This window comes from Talaromyces stipitatus, genomic scaffold (genome assembly GCF_000003125.1).
Source record: "Talaromyces stipitatus ATCC 10500 scf_1105507295523 genomic scaffold, whole genome shotgun sequence".
NCBI classification, from domain to species: domain Eukaryota; kingdom Fungi; phylum Ascomycota; class Eurotiomycetes; order Eurotiales; family Trichocomaceae; genus Talaromyces; species Talaromyces stipitatus.
Window position 1 is genome coordinate 3304438 of NW_002990113.1, and position 20647 is coordinate 3325084.

Sequence of the window (20647 nt, forward strand, 5' to 3'; positions counted from 1 at the left end):
ACTTTATTAACCCTAACCCTTGTAGTCAGGCGTTGCGCGGAAATGCAGACATCCGGTAGCCCCACGTGCAAATAGAATAATCCGACTCTGTTCCTGATCCAACATTTATCTTATCGAACATACCTTATGATTCGGAGTGTGTTTTCAACAACAACCCATTCCTTTCACATGGAGAATCAATAGTTCATCTTGTCTGTCTAGCAGTTTCTCTCTCGATCCTCTTCAATGGCATCTATTACCTCCACTTCTACTCCCACCCTCAGGGTCAACGCCACAAAGGGAGTAGAAGAGAAACAACAACCACATACCGCCAGAATACAACCACCTGAGGGATCGGCTTCTTATGATCATTTTTTCTGGACATATACCGAAGAACCCCATCGATCACGGCGTCAGGCGATTATCAAAGCTCATCCGGAGGTTTGTTTCTTATCCTTGAACTCCGTTATACGGATGCCTAGCTCGGAAGTTCAATTGCTAACGTTATGGTAATGAAAGGTTCTGAAACTATGTGGTCCCGAGCCCCTTACGAAATACGTCGTTCTCGCCGTCGTCTCGCTTCAGCTCTCATGTGCTTATTTACTCCGAGATACCTCGATGTTCTCATGGAAATTCCTCCTTACTGCATACGTGATCGGAGCCACCTCGAACCAGAATCTGTTTCTGGCCATTCATGAAATCTCACACAATCTGGCCTTCCGGTCTGCGCTCTCAAATCGACTACTGGCTATATTTGCCAATTTGCCCATTGGGTTACCGTATAGTGCTGCTTTCCGGGTTAGTTTATAATATCTTCAACTTCATTTTGGTGGATTACCACTAACCCCTTCTTCTAGCCCTATCATCTTACCCACCACAAATCCCTCGGTGTAGCAGGCCTTGACACCGATCTCCCAACGGCTTTTGAGGCGTTCCTCCTTGACTCTTTGCTGGGCAAAGCATTCTTTTGCACTTTTCAAATTTTTTTTTATGCGCTACGACCCATGTTCGTCTACAGTCCGCCATTCACATCGATCCATGTCCTGAATTTGATAACGCAACTCGCCTTTGACTACGCGCTTGTGCAATTCTGCGGCGGATCATTACAGCCTCTCTTTTACTTGTTGTGGAGCTCGTTCCTTGCGGGATCGTTGCATCCTTGTGCTGGTCATTTCATTGCGGAGCATTACTTCTTTTCCGAAATCAAGGCCGGTGGGACAGAGTCCCTTTCGGAGTTGAAAAGCAACAAAAAACCAGCCTCCAACACTAATGGAAAAAGTCCCCTCGACTCTTTACCACCTCCAGAAACATACTCCTACTACGGTCCACTCAATATCCTGACCTACAACGTCGGACTTCACAATGAACATCACGACTTCCCCGCCATACCATGGACACGTCTATCAGAACTCCATCGTATTGCTAGCGAATTCTATGAGCCTCTTCCTTGCCATCGGAGTTGGGTATGGGTTATTTGGACCTTTGTTCTTGACGAGAATGTTGGGTTGTGGTGTCGTGTTAAAAGAGCGCAAGGTGGTAGAATTGTTGGCGGTGGTGGTAGTGCACCAGCTTCCAAAAAGACGGGTCGAGGAGGGGAAGGGATTTCTGCTAATTCTATGAAAGAGGAAGAGGAAGAGGATGGGTGGAAGGAGAGTGAGATTCAAAATTGAGTTCTTAAAGCCCTTTCAAAAAGTATCAGGGAGGGTTTCGGTCTATATGCTCTTTTCCACGGAGTTTGAAATGATATTACTGTCATAGATTGTACATAGGTACTATACATATATATATATATATATGAAATGTGCAGCAGCCCTTACTTCTTCATCATTCTTTGCTACCTTGAACTAATATCATATGCTCAACTTAGGGTTTATCTGGTACCTATTACCTACGTACCGGATTTCCTTTGACGCTTCTCGACTTTCTCGTCCCGTTTTAGTGCTCACCCTTTCGCCACTTTTACTCGCTGAGTAGGACTGAGCACGCTGAGGACGCAGGTAAAGTTACAAATGTCATCTACTCCCGTAATGATGCTGGGATAGTATTCCATACTACCGGCACTCGCAATGCTATATAGTATACAGTCTGCTAATAAAAGTGCCTATCCTTGAGAACTCCAGCGAGGCGGTATTCGAGCACGGAGAGGTTTGCTGTAGAGACGTGTGCCCTTAGCAATCGGAGTAGACGGCCTGCAATTCACCCATCCCGCCTAATGGGGAGCCGCAGTGAAAGTTATTCGGTTAGGAGTGCACGGAGCGAATTCCGCTCTCGTTAGAATCAAAGAGAAAATGGAGTATCAAGAGAGTTGGGTGCGAAGCGGATGCAATGGAAGTGACATTTCGCTATGTGGTGCGTATGTAGACGGGTGCTCAGGAAAATGTAGAAGATGAACCAAGATAGCATCTACGTACCAGAGCAGAGTAGACACTAATCTCCCGCCCTTTCCAAAATTTTGGAGGATGGCTCATGTTTCTCTATCCATGCGCTTGTCGACGACCTGAGGCTCGGAATTATAATGATTAAGCCTACCTACCAAATCAACAGGCTACGTACATTTTGAATTACCATGTATGGACTCTTGCTGGGCCTACGTTTCATTCTCACGAACGAGCCGCGTCCTAAGAAGATAGCCTACCATCCAGAGAATAGAGAAAGCATTCCCAAGAAAGAGCATACCATTCGCAAGATCAGCAAACTGGTTCTTAGGTCGCCTATACATTCTAGAATTTCCTTTTCTGGGTAGGTATTTCCTTTCTTAGCTACCGCCGCTTTTGTGAGGGCGCACTCAGCGAGAGTGTATCTGCGGAAAAGTCAGCTCTGCAAATTGGACTAGCGATATAACTAACATAGTGGTTAAGCACAGACAATCCATACACCTTTCTATGCCAAATACCTTTTAACCCGGCCCCTAGTTAGATCATAGAGGCTACGAATCTTAACATTTGCTAACAGAAAATGGCTAGATAGGGGTCCCGTTTTCAAATCTCTGTGATGAAGTCTCTATGATAGCCCGGTCCGAATCTCAAAGTGTATTAAATTTCTTAGAGAAAAGGGTATCTGAGGCGACTCAATTGAGCGTATAAAGGGAAAGTAGTGTAGCAGTGCACCAGGTGATACTCAAGCCTTTGCCCTTCATTAGCGGAAACAAAAAGCTGAGCCGGAATTTCTGCATGATGAAGATTTGGATCCACAACAGGACATATTTTGTGTAGTGCTACTGCTCAATTTCCACTGATAGATTCCATATAGCTTATCTGCTTCGGGTGCTCATGTCTGAGGAACTCTTTTCCTTCATCCCAGGAGGAAAATCGTTGAGCAGGTAATTCGCCACAAAGCTTGATTTTCTTGAAAGAGAGCGAATCTCCAGGGTACTTTTCTCTGTGAAGTGCAAAGTCCAGATCTGACTCATTAATTTCCGAGAGAACTGTTGCCTCCTCTTCCGAATGACCAATACCGAGCAAATACATAAGCCTGTAGGTAGATTTCACTTCATCTAATGGTGCATATTGGCTCCGCCACTTGTCTATTTCGGATGCCGACAATGGCTCGTCTCTAAGTTCTTTAATCCAAGAATCTAAGCGATACCTCTCTTCGCCGCTAACCGAGCGGTATGGCAATGGCAAGTTACCTCTGAAGTCAAAAGTGGGCGAGATATCATCGACGGCACACTTGATTGTGTGATAGACAAGGCCAAGTTGTAGGAGGTCTTCAATCATGGTTGCAAGCCCAGTATTACCTACCAGTTCCCGCATCTCGCCAAGAGCGAAGACACAGGAATCTGTTTTGAAGTTTGTGCGCTGATATTCATGGATCGAGACAACCAGAATCGCGTTGTAATCCGACAAAAACGGCACATTTCTTGTGTCTAAGAAGCCGTGGGCGAACGGTGAGATATTACTCTCAGGGCTCAGAGTACATCTTTTGCATTTTCACAAATATGTGAGTCCTCTTCAAGAACAATAATCGACTGCTCTGAGATGCGTTTCCACGACGTATCCGTGTGCTTGGGTGGTTTTTCTGTTTTCATCTTGAAAACCTCCTCTCTCGTATATCCTAACGACATATAATACCTCACTTCAGATGTTAATAACCTTGTTTTGTCTTTTGGCTTCCACAAACTCTTTTTCAAAAATTTGGTCACAAACGACCTTACTTGACTGTATTTGACATATCCAAAGCCAAGGACATCAACTGGGGGTGTAAAGTCATCCCTTCTTCGAGTAGGAAGTGGATAAACCGTTATAACTGTGCACGAGATGGCAGACAAAAGGTTTTGCCAAGGTGAACCAGATCGGAGGCATTCAATACACTGTCGAATGACACCTCTAGTGCAACGCCTTTCACATTGTGGCAGACTATCAATACCCTTGTGCCGAACTTTAAACTTTGCATACGTCTTTAACGTGTTGAACGCTGACTTCGTGATAGCCAAGCAGGATATTTCTCTAGTAAGATCCCAAGAAGGGTTGAAATACCAACTTGCTTCCATAACGACATAAAAGTCTTCGAAATTCTCATCGGGATTGGATGATGTGACCGTACCAGTCCAAAGCGACTCAATCAGATCGAGGTCTCCTTGTGACATCAGTAAGGTATCATCAAACTGCGAGACAAAGTTGATTATTTGTCGTGAAGCCTTTGCTGTGTTGTCTTTGCTGTCTCTGCGGCCCGCAATCACTTGCAGAAAGCTTGGAAGAAGGCCCTCTGTAAGATAAAGACAGGCGAAACGACAATTTGATTTGGAGGCTGACCGGAGAGATCCCAGTTCGGTGCTGGGTATCTGAATATCAAGTAGTGCTTGGTGGTCTAACGGCTTCGAAGGCGTATTATCCTCATGGCTCTCACTCGCTGTTTCCAACCCATTGAAAACAGTACTAGGCGGTGCAGGGATCCATCTGGATACGTCTCTTCGCATCGAAGACATGGTACTATAGGCAAGACTTATCTGATCAAAAGGCTCACCCGTAACCATCGATTTAAGTTGTCTCAGGATTGCAATGCGGTAGACATCTCTAGCCCAATCCATAATGTAATCGACAATTAGCACTAATTGTAGCGCATCATCCTTAAGCAATAAAGAGCCTGCCCATAACATGGTTGTTTCCTTGGCGATAAACTATTAGCTGAACAATTTCTTTCGTAATAATTGGATGGGTTGGATTCGCCAATTGAGTTACCAGTTGACTTACATATTTCGTTGGCTCTCCGTTTCCCCCCTTCAACACAGTTCCACAATAGAGTCTCCAGGCGTCCCCGCGAGATGCAAGAAACCAAACCAATGGTTCAAAGGCTTCTTCTCCTTCAGGAACATACAACCGCAAGTCATCTTGCAGCTGCAAAAGAGTTCGTATGGGGAAGAAAGTCTGAGTTAGTATTGCCTCAAAACCACGTGAACTTGATTCAGACTTCGCTTCAAGTACTAGAAAAGGAAATAAAAGGAGGTCTGCTTGTGTTTTAAATGGCGTGGTCTTTAGGAGATTTGAAACAGTGTCATCTGGTCTTTTCTGAATATCTGGTCTCACGGGACTAGACAGCAATGAGTCAAAGCTTTGCGTATTTTGTAAACCAAAAACACGATCGGGGCCTTGTTTTGGAAGATGAGACTTGACGAGATCATCATAGATGACAAACTCATCTGCGCGATCATCAAAGAGGGGATTAGTCCCAAGGTCATAGCTATCACAGTCAGCAAAATCCTGTAAAATCTTCTCGGAGTAAACAACGAACAAGTCTTTAGGACGTTGATCAGGTGAACATTGACACGGCTGCCGCTGCCTTCTGCGCTCCTCTAGGCGCTGCCCGTACTCGTCGTTATCGTGATACCAACTAGCTTGGATTTCAGACTCCCAGACTTTGGCGCGGCAGTTCGGACTTTAGAGTGTTAGCGAAAATTGACTCGGGTGGCGTCCCTGTTATTAATATCCCCAGAGCTGCATAGATATATGTTCATGTAAAGCACGAAAACGTGTTTTAATAAGGCGCTTCGAGAGCGTAATTTGTAGAGTTGTAGAGTCTCAACTCACCAAGCAACTTCCACTGTAAACCTTCGCAACACATCATTTTCAAGGCTGAAGCGTCAACCAGCTTCATTACGCTCCTGGCCAAAAAGGCGTTCTGCACGTTTTACCAGCCATTGTGCGCGCGCTTTGGTCTGTTGCTTCCAGGGCTTTTCATCAGAAAAGACACTAACCTCTGGAATATAAGTGTCGAATCTATATTGTGTCACAGATTTGATACTCTGGAACGTCCTTCTATGGGCTTCAGGCCAGTCCTTTCCCTCTCGTCGATCCCGGATATTGAATCTTTTAGCTAGCCTTCGCAGCGACTGGAGATTATCGCCCATTGTTCCTATAATATGTCGACAATACGAGGTTTATACGTGATGCTGGGCCGCGAGCAATCAACATATAAGGTAGACGATGGATGAGATCTCACTAATTACTCGTGCGGGGATTGTAAGTAATCAACTTGCTCCGCCACGTCCATTCAAACCAAGTCTCATGTTGGCGGTTATCGTGTCATTTTCATAGGCCAGGTACGTCCAGGGTATGATGCGGCGCAGTCAAATTTTGATCCCGCCCTTGTCAAGGCATTGAAGTCACGATAGCCGGGTATTTTTGTCATCATCTAATGAGCGGCAGTCAAGTGAGGAATGTTCTGGGTAAGGGCACGAAATGATACAGGTAAAATATCTTAATGCAGGTTGCTCATGCTGATCTTGGGATATTGTGTAGTGCCTAAGTAGGAAGCGAAGGTACCAGCGATCACCCATCCGGAACGAACAGAGAAATGTTAGTATTATGCCTCACTCTATGGCATGACGTGTTACATGATCTCATTAACCAACTGTAATTTGGCGATACTAGTTCATTGCTATCTTAGAATATCGCGAGATCTACCACGAGGAAAAGGACATTTGAACAAACCTGGAGACAAGTCATTCCCCTATTTTCAGCTAATCAGAGGCCTCCAAACACTATTTCTCACTTTTCATGAAACGTCATATATGATATATCATATTGTAGATCACGGAGAATGTACTAGGGAATTGAACTCATTTCCCGTGACGAAGTACATATAAGAAAGCCATTTTGTGGTATGGAAGACAGAAGAACACAGACAACTGAATACATACAATCTTGCTAATCATTTCTTCTTTTCCCATCCTTGTAAGCTACTATTCAGGATTGGCCTGAAGTAAACCCAGCAATCCGACAACAACCAGCTTAGTGTCTCAAGCAAGCAAGCCGATGGAATACAGGCTTGAGCATGAGCATTGATACCTTGGTCTTGCTGGGGAACTGAGAGACCTGAGGGACCTCAACGAATATTGAATAATAGATGCTTTATGAGTAACTTCTGAGCACTATGATAATAGTTCTTCAATTGAAACAGAAGGATATCTTGTGGATATATCACTAGTCAAATTTGCAGAGTGTCTTGTCCGCAGCCGCACGTGTCTGCTCAGTGAGCACTCAGTGAGCAACCATTGGACACTCATGATCAATCAAGTGATGGAGTGAGTAGTTCAGTGAGCGTGAGCCGGGACTGAAATTTACTCAGTGAGGCTGACTGAGAGCGTCCTCACAAAAGCGGCGGCAGCTGAGAAGGGAAACCCCCACTTGCAAAGGAAATCTGGTATGTATAGTCACCTAGGTATACAAAGCACCCGACATCCATGAATGTGCTGGTTCAAGGGCTTTGGGATCGGTGACTCATTAAGACTGCCCTGAAGGCACTTGGACAATACCTAGGTAGCTCTATGTACCATATTTCCTTAAGTGAGTGGGCTTTTCCTTTCTCAGTTGCCGCCGCTTTTGTAGGACACTCACAGTCAGGCTCAGTGAGTAAATTTCGGTCTGGGCTGACGCTCACTGTAATACTCACTTCATCACGTGATCGATCATGAGTGTTCAACGATAGCTCACTGAGTGCTCACTGAGCAGACACTGAACGGACACTGACCGAGTACGGCTGTGGACGAGTCAGAAACACCATGCTTATACATTTAGCGAACCTAAACCCGTTTAATATACTGGCTCGGTTCAGGTATGCACTATTGGATATGTACAAACATCTTCTACCTGTGATGGACGCTCAAGGCCCAGAAACAACTTCATTTCTAAGCGTAGCAGTATCGACGAAGAAAACTAAGTGTGAAGAAGAAGAAAGAGGAAAGCTGAAGATCATATCAACCAACTTGTTTGTAGCTTAGGCCTTCCCTTCCTCTTCTCCCAAGCTTAGGATTATCATTAGAATAGGCTTATTGAGACGTCACACTACCTGCGAATAAACGTGGAGGCTGAAATCGACCATATATACACATCTCTATTGTTCAAATAGAAAAGATAGCGTCATTCGTCGAGCATAGAATTGGCACCTTTCGACTAAATACGCTAAGGAAAGTGGTTAGCAATGAGAATATAGATAGATGCATGATGAAAAGTAGTCTACCAGACTCTCAAGGTTCATTGCAACATGAGGAATCAGCTTAATGAACAAGAAGCAGCGGAGTTTTGATTGCTGAAGTTTGACATGCTGTGAATACCACAGCGACAAAAAGACTAATTCCCAGGACATGCGGTTCTTTTCGGAATATATGGACTCTAATGGGTTGGTGAGCACCGCACGAATGCAGGGTTATTTCCTTGGGCAGCCAATTTTGGATCGACTCCTCTTCCAGGCACTGCAGGGAGTGCTATCACGACGAACAGCCGGTATGGTATGTGGGGGAACAACGGTCTAGGTACTTTAGGGGTGTGATTAGCATGAACTATCAAAGGCACAGAAGTAGAGAGTATTATAGAAGTCTGCTGAATAACCCGAAACTGGTGAATTGAGGCGGCCTGGATTCGCTCAAATCCTGAGAACCGAGTCGATAGCCGCATCCTCTATGAATTCATTGACGGGATAAGAACTTACGCAGCTACTCAGGAAGCCAATACGCAAGTGACGGGTCTTCAATGATGGTAGCTGCTGGATTCGGTAAAGGAAAGGCCTCACTAGCTAGATTTCCGGGTAAAGGCTGAAATTGCGCTGAGTTCAACGCATCTAAACGGTGTTCCGGCTGGGTGTAGCCGTGACGGGTAACTGGACATAAGTAGCGTACTCTTGATTCGTCTCACTTCGCTGCGAATATTGAATCGGCTGTCTGATAGACTCTGTATTCTGTAACACTGAATCTTGATGTGTAGGAACAACTGAAGCTGGCTGTAGGTAGATACCCAAATTTCTACCTAGCTACTATAACCCAGTCTAAACACAGGCATTATCAGTCCTAATTGCTGACTGCAAGATTTGCACCACAGCTGTATGTCCATTGGTTGCTGTTCGTGCGCAAGGTGTTTGACCACGTCGGTCCTTCTGCTCCAAGTCGACACCATCGGCAGCAAGAAGCATGCGCACTACTAGTGCATGTCCATTTTCAACGCCAACGGTGATATTCCATTACCATGGCAATCTTTTGAGTCGTTATCGACTTGAACAGTACTAATCAAGAGTTGAACCACATCTGCGTGCCCATTAACCGCAGCGTGCGACAACGGGGTAAAGCCGTTGATGTCTCTTGAGTCTGGATCAACACCCTGTGCATCGAGTAACATCTGTACAACAGATTTGTGCCCGTTAGCAGCGGCATGTGAAAGTGGCGTGTAGCCCTGGATGTCTTTGGAGTCAGGGTCCACTTCAGGGCTGTAGTTCAGTATCAATTTCACTATTGAATTGTACCCCTGAGAAGCAGCTTGTGATAATGCTGTTCGACCATAGATATCTTTGATATCTGGATGAATCCTGTTAGCGGCTAGCAGTAGCTGAACTACATCCTCGTGTCCGTTAGCAGTGGCGTGTATCAGAGGTGTGCGGCCCATGTCGTCTTGTGTGTTGAGTTCCGCGCCGGCGGTGATGAGGACGCATACAACTTTCTGATGCCCATATTCAGCAGCCCAGGACAGCGCCGTACGACTGTTGATATCGACGCAATCAATATCATCTCCCTCTTCTAATAGCAGGTGGACTATTGCTTCGTGTCCATTCTCCGCAGCATAAGATAATGGAGGCCAACTGTGACTATCCTTCACATTCGCTCTATTCCCACCAGCCAACAACGATTTCAGCACCGTTTGTAGTCCGAAATAAGCAGCTATATGAACTGCTATCATACATTTGGGTACCCGCTGGCTATAACCAGCTTCCGTATTCATCCTTTTGGAGGCCATCAAGACTTGGCTGGAAGCAGCTAGCTTCTTCTCGTCGTTGAGGAAGCGTATCGCAAGATCTGCGTCTGCAGAGGATGCTAGACGCGCCTGTTCACCCCAGTTTCTTGCACTATATCTGTAAAGGGGATTTGATGTCAGCCGAGCCTCGAGACTTGCATCCGAAAGACAAATCCCTCCGTCGTCATGATCAAGATCATCACGACAGAGATATTCTATACATTTCCTAGAAATACAGCCATGAACATCTTCCTCGGGTAGCCATAGACTCCGGTTACGAATAAGGTAGTCCAATGTTAAGCGGTGGACAAAGATATGATCGTTTGCTTCATCTATATCAATCAATCCTCCGCATTTTGCTTGTATATCAGCGGCAAGGGGAGGACCACCAAATCCCATGCCCAAGGTGTGCCGGAGCTCAGTTACGCTTAGAGGTTCTGCCGCGAAGGTTATCCACGTCAATACCTTTATCGGGAGTTCCTAATAACTCGATTCTTTCTGTTGGGATTGGATCTGCTCCAATACTAGGTTATGTGCTGAATCCAGTGTGTCTTGGGATATCTGGCTGTCCACTCCCGAGGCTGAAAATCGTTGAGCCTCCTTCTTGATGACTTCTGATCCGATCGTAATGTTCTTTGAAGTGAGATTTCCCACTAGAGAATAAAGGCACAGCCGTGCAAGAAGAAACCTAATAGAAACAGAATGTTAAAAACCTTGGAACCGTGTGCATTAGGGTTACCGGACAGGGGTAGACGAACAGTCCATTAGATGCAAGTATAATATTTTCCTTGATATCTTTGCTCGGATCAATGTTACCAGAAACAAGAAGGGGAAGAAGTGTGGCGAACTTTTCGTCCAGATATCTAGTGGATAACTCCCTATATCTTCCGGCGTTGCAACAATTTCTATAACTCGAGAACGATTGAGAAGAGCTTATCCATGATTGTCCAAGGAAATCCAGATAAGGCCGTCACGAAGAGATTGACGCTAACACACTCTCCTTTTCGAAGATTATTAATCTCCCTTAGAATAGTGGCCCACCCTTTAAAGGAATCTTCGGACTTGTCCAAGCCATCCAATACAATGAAGATGCGCGTGTAGTAATTCAAGGCACCTGAGCAAAACATTTTCGCAATCTCTGTATATACAAGCTTTCCCAATCCCTTCTGCAGTAATTGGTGCCGCTTATAGAGTTCTATGACAGATTTCGGCATCGATTCGGGTTGGCAATAGCATCTAACTGGGAGGTGTGATCAACTGCGGAAAGCCACTTGAGAATATGTTTCTGTTCATTCATCGATGTTCTATCACCTATGTCAGACCCAAACAGTAGTAATTGAGAAAAAAAGTGAGGAATTTACCTGACGATACCACGGAAGAAGTGATTGCTCTCTAAATCGTGAGTTGGATTCATCTTGTTTCTTAGTAAGGAATGCTCGCAGAAGGGAAATTCAGAGGTTCGTTATTGTTAATCTCGATGGGAACGAGAGTAGTTAGGGCTCGAGACGCGGGGTCAGGTTGCATTTTGACTATCTAGGCAACAGGCTAAAAGGATGCGTTCACTTGCGTATTATCAGCCTGATAAGGACGAGTTTCTTGGTTCTCTCGGGCTGCGAAGCGGCCAAAGGATATTACGCTGCAGGGTCTGTTCATCTCGCTTATCTTCGGCAATGACATATGTTATTCATCTGCTCAGAGACCCTCGGAGTGCACTGGTGCAGTATTGCAGAACCCTGAGGCTAGTTATGTAGGTGTTTAATATAAACATTAAGAATTTTACAAGATAAGGATATGGATGTGTATTAGATATTGATAGACCGAATCCACTGATTCATTGCTAAATTCGGATGTATTGGACAAACATAGGAAAGTCGAAGAAGAATGCATTATGCATTGCGTACGCTGTATGAATCAATAAGCCATATAAAAGGAAAGCAAAACTTCCAACATGTACGTGCTGTATCAACACACGTAGAGACAAAAAACAAGGGTAGCCAGACAAGAAAAGAATCAGAGTAAAGCATAGAAGCTCTTGAAAAGAAGAGGGTAAAAGGGGGAAGAAACATGCTCCGAGATAATTATAAGCCGCAAAAGGAAAGAACGAAAAGGGGAAAAGGAAATCTTTAGAAGAAAAAGTACGCAAGTAAAAAGCTAAGTAAGCACAATGCTGCAACAATCTGAACTGGAACACCCATCTCCGCTGTCGGTTGGGCAATCTGTTGTTGTATCATATTGCCAGCTTTGGAGATAGAAGATGGCTCGGAACCGTCACTTCTCCGCTGACGGAGACCCTGTCCTTGTTCGGTGAGTTGAGCTTTCAACTTTTGAATCTGCGCTAATGCATCTGACAATTGCTCCTTGATATTATCACTGGAATCGGGTTTTGCTTCGGTTGTAGCAGCAGCTGCAGTAGATGGCGCATTTTCAAAGGCAGATAGATCTGCTTCCTTTGATGTTTCGGTTGTTTCTGGTTTGGGGGATTTTTCGAAGTTGGGTGCTGGGATAGGTGATGTGGAGTCGTCAATCTTCCTGGATGCTGTTGGCGCAGGCGTTTCGAATGCGCCACCTGGCGAGGAGTATGCGGGGGGTTCTTCTTCGGTTTGGGCCTGAAATATGAAGATTGAAGATGAGTATAGGTTTTATTGATCTTATTAAAGTTCGACATACCGATCCGTCAGGAATATCTGCAGGTAGATAGGCCACTCTGATTCTTCGTTCTTGGATTGCTGCCTTGGGTGCTTTCTCAAACTATTTCAACCATTTAAATTAGTACGACTTTCGAATCCACATACGCTGGAGTAGAGCTCACAATAGATGTGACATTGGCAAATTCTAAATCTCCGGTAATAGCAACCGACTGAACCAAGAATTTATCTTTGCACTTCGCATCAAGAGGAGGGTCCTCTTTCATCGCTTGTAGCAAGACTATAGCACGGTTAGTCGAGCCACCCAAAATATCGATCTCAAGTATATGTGTAACGGACCTTGCACTTCGACTTGTTTCCCGGGTTCTATGCGGCCAGAGTTGGGACGCACGCAGTAGCTATAAATCGTTTAGAAGTGGAAGGGACGCTATAGTAGCCCAGCATATACGTACTGTTTGGGAGCGGTTGTTTTGACCTAGAATTAATACCTCGTAGTCAGTATCACGAAGGAAGCAGCGAGGATGCAGCGCAGGACTAAGTGAAGGACTAACCTTGAATGCGATTGGATCGCTTTGCGGGTTGCGGATATGTAGCACCTCGCTAACCTCGCGATTGAAGGGTCCTGCAATAACCCGTTAATATACATCCTGCCTTGATGAAACCGATGGTCGCAGTGGGCTCTTACGGCGGAAACCGAGATCACCGGGTTCGAGATCGACGGACATGGTGTTCAACTGGAAAATTGGAGGGATCGAAAGCGATAGAACCACAACGGCTGCCTGCGAAGTTTGGGTTCAGAGCGGCGGCAAATAAAGATTCAAGCAAATAATTAATGGCAGGGCAGGTATGTGTGTAGAATTCGGAGCAGCGAGAAGAAGGTGCTGGTTGCAAGAGGCGATGTATCGTTGTGTGTATTCGTGATGATGAGCCTAGGTTGATTGCCCGGAATATGAGCATGCTGCTTAGGTAATCAGCTTGGCGCTTTTCTAACTAGGTTAACTATGGGGCAACCTCGTGATGTCATTCCATAGGGCGTAAACATACAAATATTATTTATTTCTTGTCTTCTTACGAGGATAATAGGATTGATGAATATGACTGTAAGTAGCTTGAATATTGACATTCCTTCTATCTCAAAGCAATAGCACAATATCTAGCTTCACTCTCGAAGTTGAGCGGACAATCTTACCCCTTGAAGGCCTTACACGAGCATGGTATCAAGACTCGAGAGACCACCAGAAAAAATCGTTTGCTCCGACTGAAGAATCGGATATAGCATGAGAGAAGAAGACGCCGTTTATAATGCAGATGAATTCTACGGATCTTGAAGACGAAGTTCCCTGATATCAAATACAAAGCCGGCATAATTCCTCCGCCGTTGGAATTCCAAATTTCCAGTTTTCAATAATTTAGCCTCCCTTCAAACATTTGTCAGCATTAGATGAAGAAGCAAAGATTGGGTGTGTGTAGATGCTCGTAAAAAGTTGAGTTGTGTATGTACTGGGCGGAGATCCTTGGCATTGACCGGTGATAAGATATCGCCCCGCCATACACTGAGTGGTCTACGTAGCTCTACTTCCAACTTCTACAAACAACCCTGACAAATAATCATCCTTTCGCTTCTATCGCCGCTCATTGAATTTTCCAGTTGTACAAGCTGCACTTTTATTATTCTTCGAAGTGCATATTTTACTAATCGCGATCAAATCTACCTGTCTGCGTCCCGCATACAGTATGACGGCATCCGATCTCGAGCAGCTCCTGGAGATGGGCTTTGCGAAGGAACGAGCGGAACTTGCAGTTTCAAAAACTGGTGGCCGTATGCTTATCATATGTCTTTAATTCCCTCTTTTCACGCGAGCGCATGCTAATCTCACTCTGTTCACAACAGTACAAGCCGCCCTTGAATGGCTCGAAGCGAACCAAGACAAGTCACTCGACGAAATAAAGTCAGCAACAGCAAATACAAACGAAGACGAAGGAGCACCAGCTCTAAATCCAGGAGAAGAAGCCCGGAGTTTAGTCTGCAATGAGTGTGGCAAGAAATTCAGGAGCCAAGCACAAGCCGAGTTCCATGCATCAAAAACAGAGCATACCGATTTCTCCGAGTCTACGGAAGAGGTTGCCCCGTTGACAGAAGAGGAAAGGAAGGCTAGACTTGCAGAGTTGCGGGAAAAACTAGCTGCGAAACGGGCCATACAGTCAGAGCAGGATAAGGCAGATCAAAAGAGAAACGAGGTGAGCTGTGACATGAGTTCATGCTGTTAGGACGTTATCTCATTGATTTATATAGGAAATCCGCCGGAAGCACACCAAGGAATCTCAAGATATCAAAGAAGAATTACAGAGGAAAGAACGCATCAAGGAAGCTGCACAGAAGAAGAAAGAAAAGCAAGAGGAAATAGAAGCTAAGGCACGAATTAGAGCCAAAATAGCCGCGGACAAGGAAGAACGGCGCCTGAAAGCTGAACGAGAAAAGGCCGAACGAGCAGGTCAAGCTCCTCCGCAACCCGCTGCGCCATCCTTGCCAACTACATCTGGTGCGGTAACTTCTAAGCCCGCATCGGCTTACACTGAAACCCGTTTACGACTTCAGACGAACAAGGGTAATATCTTGAAGACGTTCCCAGTGGAGACAACATTGTTTGAAGTGGTTGCAGCTCTCAGCAAGGACGATGGAATTGAAGTGCAAAACTTCACCCAGAATTTTCCTCGAAAGACTTTTGATAGGGAATATTTTGGAGAATCACTAAAAGACTTGGGACTAACGCCTAGTGCTAGTCTCGTTGCCAAGTAATGGAATGAAACTGGCTTGATATTAGGAAAGGAGATAGTTGAATCATGAATGACAACCAAGAGCAAGCAAGGTTCTGATTGTAGACCACCGATGCATAACACCCTTTGCCGTAATACCATCTACAGATCCTAAGTACAATAAGAAAGAACATCTCGTCAGCACCTGTTGTCATCGAAGTATGAAAATTACCCTAACCCTAGGTTTCATACCACGAAGTCACGTGCTCTGGCGTCAAGTATTCCGTCGCGTCTTTTTGTAATCGCGTCGTCTTGGAGCCCAGCCAACAAGTGACGACAACAACACAGCTAATGCTTCTGATTATCTCAAATATTACGTTTTAAGATGCCTGCGTAAGTTCAACGTACCAGCTGCGATCGAATGTTCAATAGTAATGAGAAAACATGAACAGAGTGGGCGATCAACACCGCGAACCGCCGAGCACAGTAACCGGTACGGCGAACCCATTCGATGAAGGACCACGGCGCATCAGCGAGTATACAGCTCGAGAGGTAGCCACTCTTCAGTCACGGCTCGACAGGCAGCTCGGTCCGGAATATATTTCAGCTCGTTCAGGACCTTCGGGACAGAAAGTTCATTATCTCGCCGCGGAGAAATGTATCAACCTTGCGAATGAGGTGTTTGGGTTTAATGGATGGTCTAGTTCAATTCAGAACATTCAAATAGATTTTGTTAGTATGATGGGCAATATGGATGAAGGCTTAAAAGACTGATCGGTGCGTTCGATAAAGGTTGATGAGAGCCCGACCACGGGAAAGATAAGCTTGGGATTATCAGTCATTGTCAGGGTCACCTTGAGAGATGGCACTTATCATGAGGTAAGACTTCCTGTCTTTAGTACTATAAAGAGCTGTTTGGTCACTGACAATGAATAGGATATCGGATATGGCCATATCGAGAATTGCAAAGGCAAAGCAGCAGCTTTCGAGAAGGCTAAGAAAGAGGGAACAACAGATGGCCTAAAACGTGCTTTACGAACATTCGGAAATGTGTTGGGTAACTGTATCTACGACAAGGAATACCTTGCCAGGGTGACCAGGCTCAAAGTTACTCCGGTATGTTCTGCCATATGTCATCAACCGCTATCTGCTAAAGGGAGTAGAGTAAATGGGATGCAGAGAACCTGCATCGTCACCCAGACTACGCCCCTGTCAAAAAAGAGCTCGTGCAAGAGAAGAAGTTGCCGGAGGACGTGGAACTTCCTCCACGACCAGTTGACTATAATAGTCGCAAAGAGACTACGTCACATGAGACCTCGACCACATTTGATGGAGACGGAGAGTTTGGAAGTTAGTATCCCTTTTCTCTCCTGCTTAATACCGGCCGATTCATGTCTAACCAATATCTAGGTGATGTTTTTGACGAGGCGGATTTTGTGGCGAACACAACTGGGAACCCCGACGAAGTCGTCTTGGACGTCGATACACCACAACCAATACAGAAACCCCAGACTAGGCCGCAACTACCCCCGGCACAGCAGAGACCACCGGGGCATCAACAACGTCCTGCTCCTCCGAATTCGGCAATGGTCACGCCTTCCAAGCCGGAAAGACAATGGGCTGGCCCCGCACCTCCAGCTAGCGCAGGATATCAAAACAACCCGAATCAAAATGCCATGGCTCAAAGAGGAGGCGTAAATGAGAATTATGCAGCATCAAACCCAGCAAACCCATTGGGAAACAGATCCAGCAAAGAGTTGCAACGAAATAATACTGCTTCTGGCATCGTCAAGACAGAACCATCAGCCAACCCATCAAATCCCACCGCCATGAACAATGACCAGAATAAAAACGGCCCAGCCGAGCCATCAGTCGGTTTCTACTCTGCGCGGGCAGTCGATATCCTACGCGATAATCCTCGAGCATCACCAATGGCACCCAAGTTCGATCCTCACGCAGAAAGCCCCTCAATCCGCAAAACAGCTGGTATAGACCATACGAAAAGCGTACCCGTCTCAAAGCCAATGCTATTCGGAACAGGACAGTCACCAGCCGGCCCAGGCGCTAATACCGGTACTGGTCCAGGCGCAGGTCGAAACTTTATTAACCCTTCAACAGACGCGCATCGACGTATCGGCGCTCCTGGGGGTAATACCGGAGGAATAGCGAGTCCCGTAAATAAGGGATTCACAACATCGTCCTTTCGACCCTTGACACGACCGGCTGTTGACAACAGGAATGTTTCGAATAATGACAGCACCACTAACAACAACAACCGTTCAACATTTACAACGGCATTGTCAACACACGACCCATCCCTGAAAAGACCACCACTAAACGACGTTACCAACGCGCCATTACCAGGCTCAATCCCCGTTTCGGGGGATATCAAACGGCCACGGTTGAGCAATGAAGGTGTACATGGAAACACAGCACAGCCGCCACAACAGCAGCAACCACAGCAATGAATTGAAGATATATAAGTATGATATAACTACAAGTACCATCTTTGCAGCTCTACGCGTCTCTCTTCCGTGTTCGAGATATTGAATTATTGATAGTATGGGTATGGCGTTTCGATTCTGATCAAATTGGTATGCCTATCTATTTGTTATGGCGAAATTGGGCGTTGAATTTGTGATGGAATGGGGTTAGGAATTACAGGAGTTATTTAGGGATTTATTACTTAGTGGTTGCGAAAATCGATGATTATTTTACCTATCTGCTCTTCTCCTTGGAAACATTTTCATCTATCATTCTCGTCGGTCTCTTCGATAGGTTCATGGTATGAACTCTGACAAGGTTTGCTCGGTTAGAGGTAATTCAATAATTCAAAAAAGTTAATCAAAATTCGCTCTATGCTGAGGAGAGTGACCAGAAAGGGAAGACAGTGAGAAGAATATAGCTTAGCCAGTGAAATGAAAGGAAAAGTCAAAGCGGAACACCTTTACCAGATAGTCTTCAGACTAGATGCAAGAGTTCCGTTGGTAGGGGCTCATCTCAACATGCGTAGCGAGACTCGAACATAGGCATTGTGCCCTTTTTAGGAGTCTGTGGAGCAGAGTCGCTCTTTGTCTTGTGCTCTGCAGCAAGTGGACGTATCTTAGGCAACGCCTTCTGCCAATAGTCAACGGACTCGTCGTTGGAGTCGTTGGTAGGCTTGCTAGGTTGAACCTTGCTCGCAATAGGCGTCTCATTGTTGGCAGTTGCCCACCTCGACGATTCCAAGCCGCCTGTCAATGGAACGGCAGGTTTGGAAAATAAAGGTTGCGGTATTGGTACAAACAGCTGAGAACGAACAGGTTTCTCCAGAGGAGAAGGTGACAGCGAAATTAGTCTTTCATGGCGCTTCGGAGATTGGCGTGACCTGCCAGATTTTTTGGCCGAAGCCGCATGGATCAGGCCTTGCAACTTCCTTCGCCGATCCTCCAACTTTATTATTTGGGCTTTGGCCAAATCGAGTTCTGCGAGCTTATCGTTAATAATTCCCAGTTCTTCGATCCAGTTGAGCGTGTTGTCTTGGAATATCGACTCAGCTATATCGGCATCATCTTCATCGCCGTCAGTGTCAAGATCCATGACATCTGGTCCTGTAACCGCCTTTGGTTGTTCTTGTTCTACTTTTTTCGGAGGGCTATCGAGGTCGAGAAGGAAACCCTCGCCTTTGGACAGCTGTGGCTGGTTTCGGAAGTCACGACTGCAGACTGGCGGCCGGGGGAGGTTTGAAGCCAAAAACGGGTTATCCCCAATTGCGACTGGCTTCTTTTTCTCCGCCGGTGGAGTACTGACAACGGGCTGCTTCATTGCAGCCACATGGGCATCTGCAACTGGCTTTGCGGTTATGGCCGGCTGTATGATTGCAGCTGAATTAGTGCTCACACCCTGCTGTGGCGCCACTGCTAACTGGATTCCTGCAACTGGTTTTGTGGTTGCAATTGGCTGTGTTGGTTCCGCTGACTTGGTAGCTGCAACCGTGGTGGTGGTTGCAGCAGGCTTGACGGTTGCAACTGGGTGCAGGGTTTCCATTGACTTCGTAGCTGCAGCTGTAGTGGTTGCAAGCAGGTTGGTTGTAGCAGTCTTGACAGTAGGGATTGATGGATTCTCTTTAGCTAATTTGACATCAGAATCTGTACCAACCTCAGGGGTTGTGTGAGGTTGAGGCGACGTATCAGGCTGAGTCGCCTTGTTCCTCACAGAGTCCAGCCATGAGCCCGGATCAGTCAGCTTGCCTTCATAAGAGGCAGTGTCTCTCGCGGGACTTCTGGAACTAAGAATAGGTCGCCGCTTTAGCTTCAAGTGTTTAATTCCTACGAAGACAACAACGATTGTTAGTTTTGTTTGAAACCAATAAGTAGGGTTACGTACCAGTGTTAAGCTTCGCAGGCCGAGGCGGACCAAGTGCTGGATCCAGGTGCTTCGGCTTTGCAACTGAGAACTTCGCGTGGCTGAGCGCCGGATCCAAATGTTTCCTCGGGCCGGTTGGCACTGGCTGATTAAAAGAGCCCGAAGTATCGAGGGCAGGATCCATATGTTTCCTGGATTCGGTAGGAGTTGGACGATTAGGGACATTTCGTGCAAAGAGGGGTCTGCAACGCATTCAATTTAGCAATATGAATAATAAGTCTCAGAGAAAAACAGAACTTACCCCTCTTTACTACGCATTTCAAAGTGCAAATGAGCACGATGACTTTGTCCATTCATCAACTCAGGTTCATCATGGAACTCCCCTTCTTCTGGCTCAACTTCTTTGTGGAAGTCTTCAAAGATATCAATCCATGATCGATTATTTGTATAAGGCTTAGGTAAACTTACTGGACCATGCATCAAGGAGAGGTCGTTTTCCCTCCTGGAGTTGGGATGTCTGGTGCGTTTGCACAGACTTACGAAGACCCTCGAGATCTTGCTGAGTATACTTCATGAATGGACCTCTCTTCTCATCCGCAGTCATAATCTCAACTCGCCTCTCCAGACCCAGGTCGGACTAAAGGAAGATGAGGAACTGATGAGATTGCTGTCTCTATGACGTGAGAGACACTTACTAACTGGCGGAGCCTGTCA

The 20647-nt window shown here is 45.8% G+C and overlaps 10 protein-coding genes across 10 annotated transcripts, besides 1 other annotated feature; 3 read left to right on the forward strand and 7 right to left on the reverse strand.

The window, feature by feature from the left end:
• Nucleotides 1-115: 115 nt before the first annotated feature.
• TSTA_071430 (sphingolipid desaturase, putative) lies at nucleotides 116-1795 on the forward strand. Its single transcript, XM_002341092.1, has 3 exons — nucleotides 116-420; nucleotides 499-777; nucleotides 837-1795. The coding sequence occupies exons 1-3, from the start codon at nucleotides 226-228 to the stop codon at nucleotides 1647-1649; spliced, it is 1287 nt and encodes a 428-aa protein (XP_002341133.1). The 5' UTR covers nucleotides 116-225; the 3' UTR covers nucleotides 1650-1795.
• Nucleotides 1753-1775: a microsatellite.
• Nucleotides 1796-3200: 1405 nt separating the features above from the next.
• Nucleotides 3201-3695, reverse strand: TSTA_071440 (uncharacterized protein; the record flags this gene model as incomplete). Its single annotated transcript, XM_002341093.1, has 2 exons — nucleotides 3201-3531; nucleotides 3565-3695. The coding sequence occupies 2 exons, from the start codon at nucleotides 3693-3695 to the stop codon at nucleotides 3201-3203; spliced, it is 462 nt and encodes a 153-aa protein (XP_002341134.1).
• A 191-nt stretch (nucleotides 3696-3886) lies between these two features.
• Nucleotides 3887-6039, reverse strand: TSTA_071450 (uncharacterized protein; the record flags this gene model as incomplete). The annotated part of the gene is made up of 4 exons (XM_002341094.1): nucleotides 3887-5083; nucleotides 5169-5850; nucleotides 5876-5909; nucleotides 6003-6039. 4 exons carry the CDS (start codon nucleotides 6037-6039, stop codon nucleotides 3887-3889), a joined length of 1950 nt encoding a protein of 649 aa, XP_002341135.1.
• A 16-nt stretch (nucleotides 6040-6055) lies between these two features.
• On the reverse strand, nucleotides 6056-6322 carry TSTA_071460 (uncharacterized protein; the record flags this gene model as incomplete). Its single annotated transcript, XM_002341095.1, has 2 exons — nucleotides 6056-6145; nucleotides 6170-6322. The coding sequence occupies 2 exons, from the start codon at nucleotides 6320-6322 to the stop codon at nucleotides 6056-6058; spliced, it is 243 nt and encodes an 80-aa protein (XP_002341136.1).
• Nucleotides 6323-8905: 2583 nt separating this feature from the next.
• On the reverse strand, nucleotides 8906-9378 carry TSTA_071470 (uncharacterized protein; the record flags this gene model as incomplete). The annotated part of the gene is made up of 2 exons (XM_002341096.1): nucleotides 8906-9069; nucleotides 9243-9378. 2 exons carry the CDS (start codon nucleotides 9376-9378, stop codon nucleotides 8906-8908), a joined length of 300 nt encoding a protein of 99 aa, XP_002341137.1.
• An 8-nt stretch (nucleotides 9379-9386) lies between these two features.
• On the reverse strand, nucleotides 9387-10589 carry TSTA_071480 (sex-determining protein fem-1, putative; the record flags this gene model as incomplete). Its single annotated transcript, XM_002341097.1, has 2 exons — nucleotides 9387-10117; nucleotides 10139-10589. The coding sequence occupies 2 exons, from the start codon at nucleotides 10587-10589 to the stop codon at nucleotides 9387-9389; spliced, it is 1182 nt and encodes a 393-aa protein (XP_002341138.1).
• A 1402-nt stretch (nucleotides 10590-11991) lies between these two features.
• TSTA_071490 (integral ER membrane protein Scs2, putative) lies at nucleotides 11992-13754 on the reverse strand. The gene is made up of 7 exons (XM_002341098.1): nucleotides 13521-13754; nucleotides 13387-13457; nucleotides 13288-13310; nucleotides 13175-13233; nucleotides 13000-13115; nucleotides 12858-12938; nucleotides 11992-12796 (listed from the first exon to the last, which is right to left on the reverse strand). Exons 1-7 carry the CDS (start codon nucleotides 13558-13560, stop codon nucleotides 12314-12316), a joined length of 873 nt encoding a protein of 290 aa, XP_002341139.1. The 5' UTR covers nucleotides 13561-13754; the 3' UTR covers nucleotides 11992-12313.
• A 668-nt stretch (nucleotides 13755-14422) lies between these two features.
• TSTA_071500 (UBX domain protein, putative) lies at nucleotides 14423-15715 on the forward strand. Its single transcript, XM_002341099.1, has 3 exons — nucleotides 14423-14654; nucleotides 14727-15073; nucleotides 15129-15715. The coding sequence occupies exons 1-3, from the start codon at nucleotides 14570-14572 to the stop codon at nucleotides 15630-15632; spliced, it is 936 nt and encodes a 311-aa protein (XP_002341140.1). The 5' UTR covers nucleotides 14423-14569; the 3' UTR covers nucleotides 15633-15715.
• Nucleotides 15716-15910: 195 nt separating this feature from the next.
• On the forward strand, nucleotides 15911-18057 carry TSTA_071510 (RAD52 DNA repair protein RADC; the record flags this gene model as incomplete). Its single annotated transcript, XM_002341100.1, has 6 exons — nucleotides 15911-15982; nucleotides 16042-16321; nucleotides 16382-16468; nucleotides 16526-16705; nucleotides 16753-16939; nucleotides 17000-18057. The coding sequence occupies exons 1-6, from the start codon at nucleotides 15975-15977 to the stop codon at nucleotides 18055-18057; spliced, it is 1800 nt and encodes a 599-aa protein (XP_002341141.1). The 5' UTR covers nucleotides 15911-15974.
• Nucleotides 18058-18575: 518 nt separating this feature from the next.
• TSTA_071520 (uncharacterized protein) lies at nucleotides 18576-20537 on the reverse strand (the record flags this gene model as incomplete). The annotated part of the gene is made up of 4 exons (XM_002341101.1): nucleotides 18576-19896; nucleotides 19955-20175; nucleotides 20235-20346; nucleotides 20402-20537. The coding sequence occupies 4 exons, from the start codon at nucleotides 20535-20537 to the stop codon at nucleotides 18590-18592; spliced, it is 1776 nt and encodes a 591-aa protein (XP_002341142.1). The 3' UTR covers nucleotides 18576-18589.
• Nucleotides 20538-20647: the final 110 nt, after the last annotated feature.